Consider the following 20,527-nt stretch of genomic DNA (forward strand, 5'->3'; position numbering starts at 1 on the left):
CCATGCCATCAGCCCCCCCCGTGCCATCAGCCCCCCTCAGTGCCATCAGCCCCCCTCAGTGCCATAATCCCTCCCCCCCCCAGTGATTGATAGATAGATGATAGATAGACAGATAGAAAGAGATAAAGAAAGATAGATAGACATTAAAACTTTCTATACTTACCAGTTTGTTTGCCAAGTCCAGCTTGTTTACCAAGTTGATCCAAGATGGCTGCTGGGGGAGGGGACAATTCTTGAGCATGCTCAGTGAGAAAAACGGTTTGAAACGGATCCGCCTCGAACGGCGCTATTACAAACGGATCAGTCCCCATTGACTTACATTGTGTGTCAGGACAGCTCCGTCTTGCTCCGCACTATATGGCAGACAGAAAAACGCTGAAGGTTTTGGTATCCGCCTCCAGAGCGGAATGGAGACTGAACGGAGGCAAACTGATGCATTCTGAGCAGTTCCTTTTCCATTTAGAATGCATTAGGGCAAAACTGATGCGTTTTGGACCGCTTGTGAGAGACCATGACGGATCTCACAAACGGAAAGCTAAAACGTCAGTGTGATAGTAGCCTAAGATGAGTGTGGTAAGGAAAAATCTACCTGTTATTATGTACACACACAAACTGTTACCTTGCCAGTCTGATCGGCAAACTGAAATGAGCATGTTAGCATTCATATTCCACAGTAGGTAATTTTATCATTATTATTTTTTTTTGTGGGTGGTATATATGAAAAATAAGGCCTTGACAACTATGCTTGTGTAAAAAAAAAAAAAAAAAAAAAAAAAAAGAATATAATATTATGATGGAAACCAAGAATGTTTTTTAAATAGATCATTGTATAGAAGAATAAAAAAAAAATAGGCTAAAGTTACGTTATTTAAAATCATTCTATATAATATGCAGTTAGCTTTTTCAGTCTAGCAGAAGTGATTGTATCTATTACAGGGATCAGCGATCGTTTTTGTATGGCATGCCAATTTAAATAAAAAAAATAATTAAACCTGAAGTTCTCAGTGTGCCGTGAGATACAGGAAAGACAAATAACACAAACTGTATGTGACATAAACCAAGGTATGAGGACCAGAATATAGGGGACTCCACCACCACCAACTGAATACTTACTGACCGTGGTGGGGGAGGACAACCCTCACTTAGTCAATCTAACTGATAGAATGAGGACTTCTCTCCCTCTCCACTGTCAGTAAATGTATTGTTGGGGTTAACCCCCATATATTGGTATGTGAATTGTCTTGCATGGTAATGCCAATCGTGGACATTTAAACCCTTCAGATACCATTGTCAAATGTGACCACAGCATCTGAAAGGCCAAAAATCTGGAGGCTACGCTTGCCAGGGAGGAACGCCTCCCTCGGGCTGAGATCAGGGAAGGCATCTAGGCTTATTACTAGTATATTCCAATTCAGGCCTGCAGGTGTCAGCCCTGTATTGGAATATACCGGTCTTTGTATATTGTAATGGGTAACATTCCTATACTTTATACAATCTAACAACTGCATATTGTGGTCCACGTGGGGACCTAAACAAAGTTTTAAAAAATCTAAAAAATCAATAAATATATAAATCACCTTCTTTCCTCAAAATTGATATAAAAATAAAAAATAAACATCGTAGGCATTGCTGTGTCTGCAAACATCCACACTATTAAAATATATTTTAAAAAAAAACATCCCATACGGTGAATGGCGCAATGGGAAAAAAAATATGGCCAATTCGACTTTTTTCATCACTTCACCTCCCCCAAAAAAATTAATAAAAAGTGATCAAAAATTCTTACACACCCCAAAATAGTATCAATAAAGACTACAGATCGTCCTGTAAAAACAATGAGCCCTCACACCGCTCCATGGAGATAACTATAAAAAAAGTTATGGAGGTCAGGATATAGCGATAAAAAGAAAAAAAACATTTATTTCCAACGTTTTTATTTCTTTTTCAGTATTAAAACACACGAAAAACTATAGAAATAACATTACCATAATCGTACTGATCCATAGAATGGACAGTTTTACAGCACAGTGAACACGGTAAAAACAAAACCCACAAAACTGTGGCAGAATTATGCTTTTCCAATTCCATCACATTTGTAATTTTCCAGCTTTCCACCACATCATATGCAATATTAAATGGTGGCATTAAAAAGTACAACTTTTCACGCAAAAAACAAGCCCTTATATGGCTATGTGAACAGAAAAATAAAAAAGTTAGGGCATCAAACAATACAACAGAGCTGCATTTAAATCTTCTTTCATCAAGTGATGATTATATTACTCTGCAGACCCTGTCCCAGTCTATAAAGCAAAACTAAAAAGTGAGCTTCAGAGGACTGCAACCTATTGCATGTGCTCCAGTATCTAATGTGATAGATAACTCAACAAGAAGTGGAACACAACCAATGCGATGAAAGGCTCATTGAACCATTGACCCGTCAGTGGGTCCAAGTTTGGAAATGAATAGCTACATCCAGTATTGGTAAATAAGTACTGTATTACTGATACACTCAGAGATTTTTTGGTGGGGGTTGGAAGTGGTGGATTCATCTACATTAAGGTAGTATGGTTTAATTAAACAAGGATTCTGCTGACGTAGAACAATGGGCCCATAGCCCTGGCCTCAGCATCATTGACTATGTGAAGAACTTTTACAATAACAATATCTCATAGACGTCTTTAGAATCTACTAACAAGAACAGAGACTGGAAAAAAGGAGAACAAAATATACATTAAAAGACTGAAAAATGTGATATTTAGCTGTTAAGGCTTCTGTGTGCATTTGTATTAAATGTTTTCTGCTGCTGTTTGAACGGATATTGAAGAAATAAGGAAATACATTAAAGGGATATAATTAGAGAAAAAAATCAAAAAATTCCCCAAAACAACTCTGCTTTTGCCCATGGATTGTGTTTAGTATACTAGTGCATCTACATTTACTTGAGTTCTTAAAGGGAACCTATCACCTGGATTTTGGGTATAGAGTGGAGGACATGGGCTTCTAGATCGCCCACAATAACATAAAAGCACACACAGAGCTATGGGGACTGGGTATTGCGGATGTGTTAGCAGCCATCTGGCAACCCATGTCCTCAGCTCTATACACAAAATCCAGGTGACAGGTTCCCTTTAAAGGGGTTGTCTCATCATGGACAATGGAGGCATAGCGCTAGGATATGCCCCCATTGTCTTATAGGTGCGGGTCCCACCGCTGGGACCCGCACATATATAGAGAACGGAGCCCAGCAAGGTGGTGGCTGGAGGACTCTGGTCTGGCCACCACAAAACCGGATCGCCATAGAAGTTAATGGAAGCGTACCTATTTTCGCCGGCCTCATAGAAAATGAATGGAGGGTGGCTGCGCATGTGCAGTGCGCCCTCCTTCACTTGCGGGGCTCTGCAGCATGCTGCGGTTTGCTCTCCGGTATGAGAATGGAACAGAATGCATTTTGGAGCATTTCGTTCTGTTCAGTTACATTTTGTCCCCATTGACAATGAATGAGGACAAAACGGAAGAGTTTTTTTTTTTTCCTATATTGAGACCCTATGACGGATCTCAATACCGGAAAATAGGAACAATAGTGTGAAAGTAGCCTTACTGGTGAGGGATTTGTCTTGAAACACAACATCATGTGCCCAAAAAAAAAATTTAAATTTAAAAATTTGGTGCATTTTTTTAAGTAAAAAATAAGCAAATAAATGCTGTAAAGTTAGACCAGACAGTGTAAAGATTTATTGCCAATTACTGTCTTACTTTTAGGCTGACTGTGGTGTTTTGCGGTTCCACAAAACACGGATACCGTATTTGGTGGACCGCACACGCCGCTGCTATCATAGAAAATGCCTATTTTTGTATGCAATTGCGGACAAGAATAGGACATGTTAATTTTTTTTTTGCAGGTCCGCGGAACGGAACTATGGATGCGGTGTGCAGTCCGCATTTGTTGTGGCTCATTGAAATGAATAGGTCCGCACCCGTTCTGCAAAATTGTGGAAGGGATGCGGACTCATTCATACATGCCCGTTTGGCCTATCATCCCAGTATACCGTATATACTTTACTTTTTTTTAACTGTGTAAAAAAGTATAGGGTAGAATTTTCTACACACAAGCAACCTGCAAAAAATGTACTTTTTGAGAGATGGTTTATATCTAGAGATGAGCGAATTTCCGTTTATGAAATTCGTTTGCAATTCGTTTACTGGTAAGGGTACTTTCAGACTAGCGTTATTCTTTTCCGGTATTGAAATCCAGTAAAGGGTCTCAATACCGGAAAAAAACGCATCAGTTTTGTCCTAATGCATTCTGAATGGAAAGCAATACGTTCAGGATGCATCAGGATGTCTTCCGTTCCATCCCTTGTACGGAATTTGACCGGACAAAATACTGCAGCTTGCTGCTGTATTTTTTCCGGCCAAAATCCCAGAACACTACCGCACTTGCCGGATCCGGCATTCATTTCCATAGGGATGTATTACAGCCGGATCCAGTACCAAGTGTTCAGGAAAATTGCCGAGTTGCCGGATCCGGTTTTCTGGTCTATGCATGCGCTGGGACATAGGAGGAGCTATTTTTGCTTTTGATCTTTGAAAAAAATGTAATACCGGATCTGTTATTCCGGATGATACCGGATTAGACGGATCTAACAGGTCTAACGGATCAAAAAAAAATTATATTTCCATTTGCATACATTTTGTCGGATCTGGCAGGCAGTTCAGTTGCCGGAACTGCCTGCCGGATCCGAACAACGCTAGTGTGAAAGTACCCTAAAAGCAGAATTGTGTTATGGATTCTGTTACCACGGACCATAACGCAGTTCTATAACGGAGTGCCTTTAGAGGCATTTCGTTATTCATTCCGTCATAATAGAAGTCTATGGCCTGCATAACGGATCTGCCCCATTTCCATTATGCAGGAGAGGACTCCCCAGACCTGAGAAGACCTGCCAAGGGAAGCATATTAACCTGCTTCCCTGCCTTGGGTCCCCGTTCCTTTTCTCCCTGGCGTTGGCCGCTCCCTGTCACTCTCGGGATGGAAACTCTTTTGATGCAGCTGCAGCCAATCGTTGCCTACAGAGGTGACCTGCAACCCTGGTGTCACCTGATCATTTGACATTAGGAGGTCACCTCTGCTGGCAGCAGTTGGCTGCAGCTGTGTCAAAGTTTACATCCTGGGAGCAGCTGAGACCTGGGAGAAAAAAATTGGGGAGCCAGCAAAGTATGGTCGGCTCAAGCATGAATTGAAGGGGGGGGGGGGGGGTTGCAACCCAAAGGTGCACAACCCCTTTAAAGTCATTGAGAAAAATGCTTATTAGAGGATACTGGCATGAACAGGGGTTCTTGGTTAGAGCAGCCATGTTTTTCTAATCCTGGACAACCTTGTAAACTTTTTGAGCATATGGAAACATAAATGTGCATACCTAATGAGTGATTAGCCTATTCTGTATAGTTCTGTAGGAGTAGACCTGACTGGTACTTAGGGAATGCATTCATGAGTCTATAAGATGAGCAATTCTAATAACTTTGAATACAACAATATGAATATGCATACATTAATTCATGCTCAATGGCATTATTATAGAGCCATAAAATGGAATAGGCCAGGTGATGCTTATGGCTAGTGAATAGCAATCCGGTAGTTAAATAGGTAGAATAAAGAATTCCTCTACACTGAATCCATCTACTGAGTATAAGCAAGTGATTAGTAGGTTGCTACATTACTATATTCATAATGGGTTTTTTGTTCCATTTACAATTCAATTAGGTCTATTCATAATCATTCTTATAAGGGGGAATTCAATGGTCGACTCATTTCACCTTAAGATTATAAAGAACAGTTTCAGTAATTTCATGAATCTTCTACAGACTTTTGTATATTGCATCTATTAATACACAAATGTATCCATCTAAAAGCAATACTTTAGTTCAGTGCTTTAATGGCAAGTATATTTCACTATAAATGACAGGAGTTACAGAATATATGCATTGTACTAATTTAATAAGAATGCTAATTTCGGTTATGACCTTACATGGACATTCCAGTGGTAAGGATAGGTCTGGTTATCTAATGGTATTTTTGGATTCATTTTTTGCAATTTCTATGTCAGCAGTTGTACTTAAATATATCATAGTGTGTAAAACAGTGATCTTTTTAAAAAAAAAAAACTAAAAAAAAAACATGAACTACTTATTCATTTTCTCACAATTAGTCCTGGAGGGATATGCCAGTTTTTTTTGTTTTTTTTAATATTGAAAGATAATTTTGTACTAAAGGGATACAAAACGCCTTGAAATTAAGGACAATATAAGTTGAAAAGGAAACATAGTACCAATATTTAATAGATAAGAAAAATAATAAAATAATAATCATAAAATATAATTTCCTTCTCTGTTTTATTATTTACAGCAAAAAAATATATATTATTAAATCCATTTTATAACATGGGCATCTAAATAAATGTCATTTCCATCTAAATTTTATTCAAATTTTGTTTGTTTCTGAAATTTGACTTATCACTGCTAGCCATATGTTGTGCCAATATAAAGCTACCCAGCACATTCAAGCTAACCTGAACCCTCAAATGCTGCACATTTTAACTTTTTATATATGTATTGATTAATAATGTTGTATCTGCTTCTATTTTTAAGACCCATCCAATAAAACTGATCTTGATTGCAACAGTATATCTATTACATCTGTTAGCATCTTATAGAAATGAGTGAGATCCTTAAAGGGGTTTTATCCCTGCAAATATTTGATACATAGATAGATACAGATATAGATAGATAGATAGATAGATAGATACAGAGATAGATAGATAGATAGAGAGATAGATATGTGATAGATAGATAGATAGATAGATAGATAGATAGATAGAGAGATAGATATGTGATAGATAGATAGATAGATAGATAGATAGATAGAGAGATAGATATGTGATAGATAGATAGATAGATAGATAGATGATACAGAGATAGGATATAGATAGATAGATACAGAGATAGATAGATAGATAGATACAGAGATAGGATATAGATAGATAGATAGATACAGAGATAGATAGATAGATAGATAGATACAGAGATAGGTAGATAGATAGATAGGTAGATAGATAGATACAGAGATAGGAGATAGATAAAATATGTACACATATATACACTGTGTATATATATATATATATATATATGTATATATATATATTTTTTTTTATACAGTATGCAACAAATAGCAACATAAATATCTGAAAGATAAAATATAATAAATAAATTATTATAAATCACTAATGCAAGTTTCTCGATCAGAATATCATTGTTTCAAAGAAATCCCAGGTCCTTTTGGCCAACTGATCACTGTAATCATTATAGATATGATTGAAAAATTAAAACCCAGTATATTCACTGCACCTCGATACATTTTCAGAGATCCTGGTACCAAAGCTACAGAAATGTGTGATCAGTTTCCTCAAGGTTTTCAATTCAATTATGAAAAGTGATGAAAAAGAGAATGTATGAAATATATATATATATGATCAAAACGTGAATGAATGAATTATATGAAATATATATATATATAATTCATTGACATTTCCATCACTTTTCAATATATATATTACTATGCTTACACTACTTGTTTTACAGAACTTGATAAAAATGTCTGTTGGGGATCAGGTATGTTTTATTCTGCGGAACCTGCATGAAAATACAGTGATACTTTTTGTGTAGGGCAGAGGCGAGGTGTAGATAAGCTTTTCCAGAAAATATCAAATTATTTAATTTCCAAACCCTAGCCAAGAAAGACTACCCCAACCACTACCCCTGGCACATGTAACCCTCCCCTCCCCTCAAGCCTTCAATTTAATTCTAGTGTGCTGCCAGCTTTATTTCACCTTATTGTCAACCAGGTAATCTGTACTGAAATCACCCCCATCATATAAGTATTAAAGAGCAATACAAACTCAAGAAATAAATGATAATATACTCCACTAAAATAGGCAGCTTCAGTCCCTCAAGTAACCTTCATCTCAAAATAATGTTCAAAATAAATAAAATAAAAAAGCTGAGGCTGGTGGGATGACATAAACTCGAAACCCCTGAGAAATCACTCCCTGTTACCCTAGAATCAAATAGATGGGGTTCCTGGTTAGATATCCATGGTGGGAAACACGTTTTGTTAATGTTAAGCTTGCCAATGCGGAATGAAGGAAAAACATCTCAAAAAGAAGTAAACCCAACAAAATGTTCACACACAAAGGTGGGGAGCATAGAAACTAAGGAGAGGTATAAAACTCTGTAACACCTTATAGAGAGAGTACAGGTCAGAGGAAAACAAATGGCATAGCCGCACAGACTTACAGGGAGCCGTTTACCAGCATTGCCTTTAATAACAGAGAAATTCTGAATAATAAGATAAGGAAAACATTGTAATAAATGGCTTATTTCATTGGGAAAATGGCAAGATGATTCCTGTCTCTATGCCTAGGTCTCTGTCCATCTTTTATTGTACTCTTCCCTAGGGATTTATCTATTCTTTGCTCTTTGCCTCCCTTGATTTTTTTTTTATGTTGTCATCGATCTGTTTTATATTTGGCTTTTTAATCCATAGTTAGAATTGCTGAATTCTATATTATATACAGTATAATGGCTTATTAATTTAATGTACAGAAAGGAGATAACTTCTCTCTGGTGTTATCTCTCTGCCCATTCATCTTAAAGTATCCATTCTTCCTTTTCTATCATACGGTCTGCCTGTTTGTGCTGTATCTACTATTATTATTTTATAAAAACATTTATTATATTGTAATTCCATATCTATAGTATATTGTCTGCTGTTCTGTCTCCCTATTATTTATTATACAGATCTACCAATAATTTTCCAGTCTTTTGCTGTCTCTTAATCTATCTATCTATCTATTTATCTAATATCTATCTCATATTTATCTAATATCTATCTATCTATTTATCTATTTATCTAATATCTATCTCATATCTATCTATTTATCTATTTATCTAATATCTATCTCATATCTATCTATCTATCTATCTATCTATTTATCTAATATCTATCTCATATCTATCTATTTATCTATTTATCTATTTATCTAATATCTATCTCATATCTACTTAATATCTATCTATCTATTTATCTATTTATCTAATATCTATCTCATATCTATCTATCTATCTATCTATCTATTTATCTAATATCTATCTCATATCTATCTATCTATCTAATATCTATCTCATATCTATCTATCTATCTATCTATCTATCTATCTAATATCTATCTCATATATATCTATCTATCTATAAAGCTTTATTGGCAGGTCTAAAATTATACATTAGTAGGGGAGCAGACACACCCTGGGTCAGGGTATCTATCTATCTATCTATCTATCTATCTATCTCTCTCTCTCTCTCTCTCTCTCTCTCTCTCTCTCTCTCTCTCTCTCTCTCTCTCTCTATCCATGAATGTATCTACGTGTTATGTGTCTATTAATCTATTACATGCATTTGTCTATTAATCTATATATTTTATGTCTCTCATATCTATTTCATAAAACGATACTTTTAGGTATTTGTAGTCCTAGTACATTTTATTACATCGATTAAATGTAGAAATGCGATAGAACATGTAAACAGATCCATTAAAGACAAATGTCCTACAGAATTACATGGAAAGTTCTCTACTGACTGGTTGTCATAAAATGCCATTAGCCTCTGAAATTAATACAAAAAAATGGTTTTAAATTAAATTGTTATTCGCCTCTGAAATATAAATATAATAATGTAATGAGGCACGTCAGCAAATTAAATATTAATATTACTCCTGCATAGGATTTGCAATCGCTCCATGTTCTACTAATTATATTCTGCCATCATATGGGAGTGGTAGATTGTTTAATGGATAGAGAATATATAACGAAATAGACAAAACCGATAGATCGATAGATAGATAGATAGATAGATAGATAAATAAATAAAGAGATGGATAGATCGATAGAAAATGTATATATATATATATATATATATATATAGATATAGATATATACGAGCTAGATATAGATTTTTTTTTTATGGATAGATAGAGAATATATAAATAGCCAAAACGGGATAGATAGATAATAGATAGATGATATATATTTGAGAGATACAATATAGATTTTTAATGGATAGATATAAAATATATGAATAGACAATCGATAATTAGACATACAATTGAAAATCTTTAGGTGGTTAGTGAATAGCTAAATAGACAATAGAGAAAAAATTTATTTATGATAGATTTATAATAGATGGATAGATAGATAGTTAGATAGATAGATAGATAGATAATTTGTAAAATAACAGATTTATAATGGATAGACAACTGATAATATATAGATTTTACGGATAAATAATATTTAAATAGAATTAAGGGGCAATCTATTTATGATAGAGAGAGACATAGATTGGACAGATAGACAGACATATAGATAGATAATTATTAGATAGATATATAGATAAATAAATAGATACAAGATAGCTAGATATGAGATAGTAGATAGATAAATAGATAGATAGATCGAGAGATAGATACTATTAGATCTGTCTGTTGGCTGTGTGCAGATTGTACTGGGAGCGCTGTGGTCTGTGCCCTGATACCCCTGATACTAGAGACACCCCTGTGCCCTGATACCCCTGATACTAGAGACACCCCTGTGCCCTGATACTAATGACACCCCTGTGCCCTGATACCCCTTATACTAGAGACACCACTGTGCCCTGATACCCCTGATACTGGAGTCACCCCTGTGACCTGATACTGGAGAGACCCCTGTGCCCTGATACCTCTGATACTGGAGTCACCCCTGTGCCCTGATACTGGAGAGACCCCTGTGCCCTGATACTCCTGATACTGGAGACAGCCCTGTGCCCTGATACCCCTGATACTGGAGTCACCCCTGTGCCCTGATACTCCTGATACTGGAGTCACCCCTGTGCCCTGATACCCCTGATACTAGAGACACCCCTGTGCCCTGATACCCCTGATACTGGAGAGACCCCTGTGCCCTGACACCCCTGATACTGGAGTCACCCCTGTGCCCTGATACTGGAGACACCCCTGTGCCCTGATACCCCTGATACTGGAGACACCCCTGTGCCCTGATACTCCTGATACTGGAGTCACCCCTGTGCCCTGATACCCCTGATACTGGAGACCCCCCTGTGCCCTGATACCCCTGATACTGGAGACCCCCCTGTGCCCTGATACCCCTGATACTGGAGACCCCCCTGTGCCCTGATACCCCTGATACTTGAGACCCCTGTGCCCTGATACTGGAGATACCCCTATGCCCTGATACCCCTGATACTGGAGACCCCTGTGCCCTGATACTGGAGAGACCCCTGTGCCCTGATACTGGAGACACCCCTGTGCCCTGATACCCCTGATACTGGAGACCCCTGTGCCCTGACACCCCTTACTGTCCCTCACATACATGATGTACCACTACTGCTGTCCTCTGCAGGTGCTGGTTTCTGTCACACTCACCACCATTGTCCTTGTCATCTGTACTGGAATCCAGTTTACTAAAACAAGAAGAGAAAATCCCTGAATACCAGCCATCCCCGGCGGAGAGGAGGCAGGGGCCCCTGCGGTGTAGCCGGGGTCCTACCTGGATGCTGCCTGAGCTCTGACTGAGGACAACTTCCCCGGATCCGCTTATATTTATGCGTTTTTTTGTCTCTTTTCACTTTCATCTTTCTCAGCGTTTTTGGCCTTCAGCAGCTGAAGTGTGGAGGGTTTTCACTGCCTTCTCCCAGCTCTCAGATCAATCCCCGCTTATCTGTCATTTGTATGCGGTTTTGTCAGGTAATAAACGCCCGCTGTACCTCATGTAGCCTCCTGTGCAGATTGCTGATGAATAAAACTTTTCTGACAACATTGTGCTGCGGGTGAAAGCGGCAATGGGGAGAATGGGAGCAACAGACGGGCCAGGACTTCACCGAAGAATGGACGGACTCGGCTCTTTCAGGATTAAAAGAATCCCTTTCTTCTGGCCTCACATCACATTTTAATGGCAATTTAAAGGCAATTAATAAACTAATTGAAAGTGGTTATTACAATAGTGAGAGTCACATATGTCTGCTGCTGGAGATACCTACCTGTCAGCAGCTCCTTCTGTGGGAAAAGCAGAGAGGAGAGACCAGCATCCAAATGTACAATAATCCCATTTATAATAGTAATAACCGAGGTGATAGAATCATAGAGAGATAATGCTTAGAAAATTCAGCCGTCAATTTATTCTTTTATATGTTTTGGTCTGTTTTATTCAGTCTATTGATTTCCTACTAATTTTAGAAATGTATTTTACATTTTCAGGATATATATATATATATATATATATATATATATATATATATATATACGCACAGTACATCATAGTATGATATTATATATTATTTTTGTACGATTATATTCATGTTTATATACTTTAAGGTATATATATATATATATATATATAAAATCGAAAAACTGGCAGCACTCCAGAAAGTAAAATGAAAAAAGAAATGTATTCACCCATTAGGCAATGCGACGTTTCGGCTCAATGCTAGAGCCTTCCTCAAGCTCTAGCATTGAGCCGAAAGGTCGCATTGCCTAATGGGTGAATACATTTCTTTTTTCATTTTACTTTCTGGAGTGCTGCCCGTTTTTTAATATATATACGGGGTCTACTTATCCCCACTTGGGCTTTTGCACCCACCTGCTTTTTAACTTGACGGTGCTGCCACCCTTTTCTTTTATATATATATATATATATATATATATATATATATATATACACACACACACACACACATATCAGTATACACATACATAAGTTATACCTATATATATATATACACATATACATACACACATACATATATATATATATATATATATATATATATATATATATATATCACAGTATACACACATTTTTTATACCTACACATATATACACACACAAATACATTATTTATACATTTATATGCACATTAATTGTGATAGATAATAGATAGCTAGATAGGAGATAGATATATATGAGATGATAGATATTAGATATATATTAGATAGATGGATGATTAGATAGACACTAGAGATATATATAGATATAAATAGATATGAGATAGATAGACAATTGTTTTGTTTTTTTTAAATAAAAACAAATTAGGCAAATCCAATTCCATGTCATGTAATTGCATCAACTCCGCATTTGTTAATGAATAGAATGCAATGCTACTGAATCCACTGTTGTAGACTGCTTAGCTCTGCTATCTTACATACACAGAGGCAGCACAAGCCGCCTATAGAGTCTTCTTCGCTAAATGCGGGGCGACAGTACAGACACTTTGGTTCATATTATTTATAAGACATCCTTATTCCTTGTTCTGCTTCATTTTCATGTGAACAGTTATTATGTATGAAGATAGACTGATGTGCAGCCTGTGTGTGTGTGGGGGGGAAGGGGGGGGGGGGGCAGAGTGTGCCTCATACCAGCTCCCGACTGCTGGCGGCTCATCACCAGAATCCTGTCCTAGATACCTCCACAGTTCTCCAGTAATGAGACAGAGAGATAGATATAAAATAGATAGATATAAAATAGACAGATATGAGATGATAGATATGAAATAAATAGAGAGATATGAGATAGATATGATAGATAATTAGATAGATAGATAGATGATAGATAGATAGATAGATATGAGATATCTATTTATCTATTTATCTATCTAATTATCTATCTATCTAATTATCTATCTATCTAATTATCTATCTAATTATCTATCTATCTAATTATCTATCTATCTATCTATCTATCTATCTGTCCTTCTATCCTTGCATATAGTGCTGCCACATATCTGGCAGTTTTCTTTATGCTTTACTGCTGTGCTGCTAGTGTGTGTACACCTAGGTATGTTTCTATATATGTGTATCTATGTACAGCAGGAAAAGACAGCACTCCTTATGAAATAATAAGACACGTGCCGGACTATAGGACCATGATCCTAAATCTGTGTAGAATAGAAAAATACTCTGCAAGAATAATGTGCAAAAAGGCTTTATTCACCCAAGTCAACCGGACATGTCAGTCCTGTCACAGGACCTAAGTCCAGCCAAATGTCCTATGTCCGGACTATGTCTTTCCTTCTCTTTATCTATTATTTCTCTCTCTCTCTCTCTATATAGATATATATATATCTCCGCTATCTCTTTTTCTCTGTCTTTTTATCTCTATATATCTATCATCTGTCTGTCTTTCTCTATTTCTCTATTTATATATATTATCTCTCTATTTATCTATCTACCTATCCCCTTTTCTCTGTCCATATCTATCTATCTATCTATCTATCTATCTATTATCTATCTATCTATATATCTATCTATCTATCTATCTTTTTTTAATCAAATCTTTATTTAAGAATTCACAATGTGAACATCATAGAGAACAGAACAATAACAACATCCTTGGTTTTGAGTCATAAAATACATAACAAAGGATTGAACATACTTATTGTTGTTTTATTGTCTCTGTCTCTCAATATATTGTATGGTAATGATGGTTGCAAGCGATCATATGTCTATCTATCTATCTATCTATCTATCTATCTATCTATCTATCTATCTATCTATCATCTATCATCTTTCTCTATCATCTGTCTGTCTATCTCAATCTCTTTATCTATATCTCTTTATCTCTATTTATCTATCTATATCTCTTTCTCTATCTATCTCCTTTTCTCTGTATCTATCTATCTATCTATCTATCTATCTATCTATCTATCTATCTATCAATCAATCAATCATCTGTCTATCTCTCTTTCTGTGTATCTATCTCTTTATATATCTATTGCCTATCTCTGTCTATCTCTCTATCTATCCTCTGACTATCTCTATCTCTTTATCTCTACCTCCATCCTTCCATCTCCCTATCTGAGCCATATACACATGTGCAGTGTACTGCTCCCTTGCTGTGTACCTCACGCCGGATTCAGCACTCATAAACGCTCCTGTAATAAATCCCAATAGTCTATAATCAAGCCTTTCATCATTGGCTGTCCTCCTGACCAATGACCAAGCGGCAAGGAGTCCAGCCCCCCGTCACAGGAGTCCAGTGCACTGGGCCATTTAAATGTCCAGGAGAGGGGGCGTGTCCGGATCTCAGGCTGGCTGCTGCCCCGATCATTAATCCTCATTTCTACCAATGTGGAGAGCAGCAAGGTGTGAATAGGAAGCTGCAGCTCATCCTACGCATGGTGCTCCCTCCACTGTCCTCCTCACTACGCTGTGACAGCAGGGACAGCAGCTGCTGCCATAGCACCTAGGGCACCCTGTCTAGATCTCATCACACCTACAAGAAGCATCTGCAGGCAGAGGTACACTTACATGATTTCTAAAGAGGAGCTGGACTGCAGCACTGACCCAGAGCACAACCTGCACAACACATCCAGTGGTAAGAGGGTGCCTGCCATTACATCCGACTGCAGGATCCAGTGCACACAGGCAGGTGACGGCGACAGGCAGATAATGTATACTACACAGATAATGTATACTACCTATATATAATGTATACTACCTATATATAATGTATGCTAGACAGATAATGTATACTACATATATAATGTATACTGCACAGATAATGTATACTACATATATAATGTATACTGCACAGATAATGTATACTGCACAGATAATGTATACTACACAGATAATGTATACTACCTATATATAATGTATACTACCTATATATAATGTATGCTAGACAGATAATGTATACTACACAGATAATGTATACTGCATATATATAATGTATACTGCACAGATAATGTATACTACATATATAATGTATACTGCACAGATAATGTATACTACATATACATATAATGTATACTACACAGATAATGCATACTACATATATATATATATAATGTATACTACACAGATAATACATACTACATATACATATAATGTATGCTAGACAAATAATGTATACTACCTATATACTTAATGTATACTACACAGATAATGTATACTACATATATATAATGTATACTACACAGAAAATGTATACTACCTATATATAATGTATACTACACAGATAATGTATACTACATATACATATAATGTATACTACACAGATAATGTATACTACCTATATATAATGTATATAATGTATTGTATAGACAATGTATACTATATATGGTATAGTATATAGATGATGTATACTATATAAAGTGATAAGGTATATTATATAACTAATATATAGTATGTATACTACATAATGTAAACTATGCAGAAATATTATGTGTATTATATAGTTAATATACATAAAGTATACTAGATCATGTATGCTATACAGAGATATAATGTTTACTGTATAGATATTATATATTATGTATAGTAGATACATATTGCATACTATAGAGATAATGTATTCTATGTAGATAACGTATACCATTTATACTAGATAGATAATGTATATTCTGTGGACTAGATAATGTATACTACATGGATCATACATGCTAGATTGTGTATATTATGTGCACTAGAAAATGTATACTATAAAGAGATTATGTGCGCAAGATAATGTAAACTGTATAGATAATATATACTTGACAATGTATACTACAGAGATTATGTACACTAGATAGAATATATATATATATATATATATATATATATATATATTAGGTATACTAGATAGACATATAGTATATTTATATTACACTGTAGATTACATATTGTACTATATCTATGATATATACGATGTGGACTAGATAAGTAACATATACTATATAGCAATAATATATACTATGTATACTAAACAGGTAATGTACACAATATAATGTAAACGATATAGATAAAATACACTATGTATACTATACAGAGAGATTATGTACACTAGATACTTAACATATGTATAATACAGTAGATAGATGCATATTGCATACTAAATGGAGACTGTCTACTGTATAGATGAAATATACTTTGCTGGGAGAATGAATACTTTATAGATAAAATTCAGTATGTATACTAGATAGATAATATATGTATACAGTAGATAATTTATACTATATAATGTGTATTAAATAGATAATAAATGCTATGTGTACCAGATGGAGAATGTATACTATATAGATGATATATACTTTGTCTACTAGATAGAGAATGTGTATTTTATAGATAAAATTCACTATGTCTACTAGATAGATAATATATATAATACATTAGATAGATAATTTATACTATATAATGTGTATCATATAGCTATTATATACTATGTATACTACTCAGAGAATGTATACTATACAAAGAGATTATGTGCAGTCGATAGATAATATATGTATACTTCAGTAGAAAATGTATAGTATATAATGTGTATTATATAGATAATATATACTATATAGATACAATTCACTATGTGTACTAGATATATAATGTATGCTTTACAGAGGGCTTAGGTATCTATACTAGAAAGATAATATTTGTATAAATACAGCAGATATGTAACTTATACTATATAATGTGTATTATATAGATAATGTATACTACATAGATAAAATATAGTAAGTATGCTAGAGAATGTATAGTATACAGAGAGAGAGAGAGTATGTACACTAGATACATAACATATGTATACTTCAGTAAATAGTGTATACTATATAGATAATATATACTATGTATACCAGATAGATAATGTGTACTATAGAGAGAGATTTTGTACACTAGATAGATAATATATGTATACTTGATAGATGCATACTACATATTAGATTGTACACTATATAATGTGTAGCATATAGATAATATATACTATGTATACCAGATAGATAATGTGTACTATAGAGAGATTATGTACACTAGATAGATAATATATGTATACTGGATAGATGCATACTACATATTAGATAGATTGTAGACTATATAATGTGTAGCATATAGATAATATATACTATGTATACCAGATAGATAATGTGTACTATAGAGAGAGATTATGTACACTAGATAGATAATATATGTATACTGGATAGATGCATACTACATATTAGATAGATTGTAGACTATATAATGTGTAGTATGTAGATAATATATGCTATGTATACCATATAGATACGTGTGCCCTGGGCAGACAGACATGGTACCTGGTCTATTAGGCTTCCCCTACTAGTAATGCTGTACACAGCTCACACTCAGCCCTTGATTCTAGAATAATGATACATCTGTAGTTCTGCTCAGAATTTGCCAGGTTAAAATAATAAATAAATAAATAAATAAATAAATAAACAAAACAAAACCCACAAGAAAGCAGTGCATGAAGCTATGATCAGGAGTGCGCTCCCCATGGACAGAGGGCGGCTTGTGTCTGCCTCCCCCTGACAGATATCATGCATGGAGAATATCGCAGGATTCCTCTACATTCATCTCCAGCCTCCATGGTGTGCACTGGGTCCTGAGCTGCTGCGATCAATGTGAGGCGGCGCCAGTGTTCTTCAGTCTGACGTGATTGATATCGGTTGCAAATCGGTCGCACGACTGATGTCCTTTGTGTCACATGCAGGAAGTCGCACAGAAGAATGGATTACAGCTACGACGAGGATCTGGACGAGATGTGCCCGGTGTGTGGGGACAAGGTGTCCGGCTACCACTATGGGCTCCTCACGTGTGAGAGCTGTAAGGTCAGTGTGGCTGATATAGAAAACCGCAAGCACAGGCGCATGGTGTGCACTAACACAGATGTCCGGCTTATGGGGGTAGTAATACAGCATCTAATACCATGCAGTGCTGAGTGTATGCAGTGATTGTAGGGGGTGGTGTGTAATTTATTACTATTAGGCTTCTTGCACACCAACGTATTTTCTTTCCGTGTCCGTTCCGTTTTTTTTGCGTATCCGTTTTTTGCGGACCGCAAAATACATATGGTCGTGTGCATGAGCCCTTATACTGAGTGATGTGACAGCGGGTAGTAATGCTGCAAATCGTCATCTGCATAATATAGAATATAATACATAGTAAGGCTACATGCACACGACCGTATGTGTTTTGCGGTCTGAAAATTGCGGATCTGCAAAAAAAAAAAACGGATAACACCTGTATGCCATCCGTTTTTTTTTTTTTTTGAGGATCCATTGTAACAATGCCTAAAATGGACAAGAATAGGACATGTTCTATTTTTTTTGCGGGGCTACGGAACGGACATACTGATGCGGACACGGAAACAAACAATAGGCCTCCTGCACACGACCGTATGGCTTTTTCAGTGTTTTGCGGTCCGTTTTTCACGGATCCGTTGTTCCGGTTTTTTTTTCCGCTGTGTTTCCGTTTCTGTTCCGTTTTTCCGTTCCGTTTTTCCGTATGGCATATACAGTATATAGTATTACATAGATAAAATTGGGCTGGGCATAACATTTTCAATAGATGGTTCCGCAAAAAACGGAAACGGAAGACATATGGATGCATTTCCGTATGTGTTCAGTTTTTTTGCGGACCCATTGACTTGAATGGAGCCACGGAACGTGATTTGCGGGCAATAATAGGACATGTTCTATCTTTAAACGGAACGGAAAAATGGAAATACGGAAACGGAATGCATACGGAGTACATTCAGTTTTTTTTGCGGAACCATTGAAATGAATGGTTCCGTATACGGACCGTATACGGAACTCAAAAAACGTCCAGTAAACGGGGAAAAAAAACGCTCGAGTGCAGGAGGCCTTAGTGTGCATGTAGCCTAATATTCAGTGCTCAGTATATTCAGTAATTGCATAGGAAGGACAGTAATAAAGTAGTATATATACAGTGCTCAGTGTATATTCCGTGATGGTGGAGGGTAATGCAGCAATGTTATATAGGAAGCTCAGTATATTCAGTGATCTCAGGGGGAGGATAGTAATGCAGTGTTATATACAGCGCTCAGTACAGTCATTATTACACTGGGGTTGTAATATAGTATTTATATACAGTGCTGATCTCACCCATCTATTATCTATCTATCTATCTATCTATCTATCTATCTATCTATCTATCTAGTATCTATCTATCTATTATCTATCTATCTATCTACATATCTATCTATCTATCATCTATCTAGTAGTAGTGGTTGGTACGGATGACCTTTCTCCATGGAAGTAAATAGGTCTGAGCGTGACACCAAGCACAGCCACTATACAATGTGTGGCGCTGTCCTTGGTAAGCTGCAAGAAGGCCTCGGCGCTCACAGGAGCGCCAGTGTCTTCTCAAACAGCTGATCGGCAGGGGTCATGGTTGTCGGACCCCCACTGATCAGATACTGATGACTTAGGGTCCATTTAGATATCCGTAGTGTTTTGCGGTCTGCATATTGTGGACAGCAAAACACTGACACCGCACATCGCTGGCACTTAATAGAGGATTCCTATTCTTGTCCGCTGCTGCGGACAAGAATAGGACATGCTCTATTTTTTTTGCGGAGCCGCGGACCGGAACTGCTGTCCGCATCTTTTACAGCCCCATTGAAAATGAATGGTTCCG

General features: G+C 36.3%; 1 protein-coding gene across 3 annotated transcripts in view; it reads left to right on the top strand.

Moving 5' to 3' along the window:
- Positions 1 to 20,527, top strand: part of NR5A1 (nuclear receptor subfamily 5 group A member 1) — a 250,094-nt gene that overhangs the window by 50,876 nt on the left and 178,691 nt on the right. Inside the window, exons 1-2 of one of the 3 annotated variants that reach the window (XM_040405829.1) lie at positions 15,257 to 15,473; positions 18,579 to 18,696. In XM_040405829.1, coding sequence (XP_040261763.1) covers positions 18,595 to 18,696 — 102 coding nt within the window. In that variant the 5' untranslated portion in view covers positions 15,257 to 15,473; positions 18,579 to 18,594. Of the gene's footprint in view, positions 1 to 15,256; positions 15,474 to 18,578; positions 18,697 to 20,527 lie in introns of those variants that run through there. The other 2 variants (XM_040405830.1, XM_040405831.1) reach the window with 2 other exon arrangements.

Source organism: Bufo bufo, chromosome 8, assembly GCF_905171765.1.
Source record: "Bufo bufo chromosome 8, aBufBuf1.1, whole genome shotgun sequence".
Taxonomy (NCBI): Eukaryota; Metazoa; Chordata; class Amphibia; order Anura; family Bufonidae; genus Bufo; species Bufo bufo.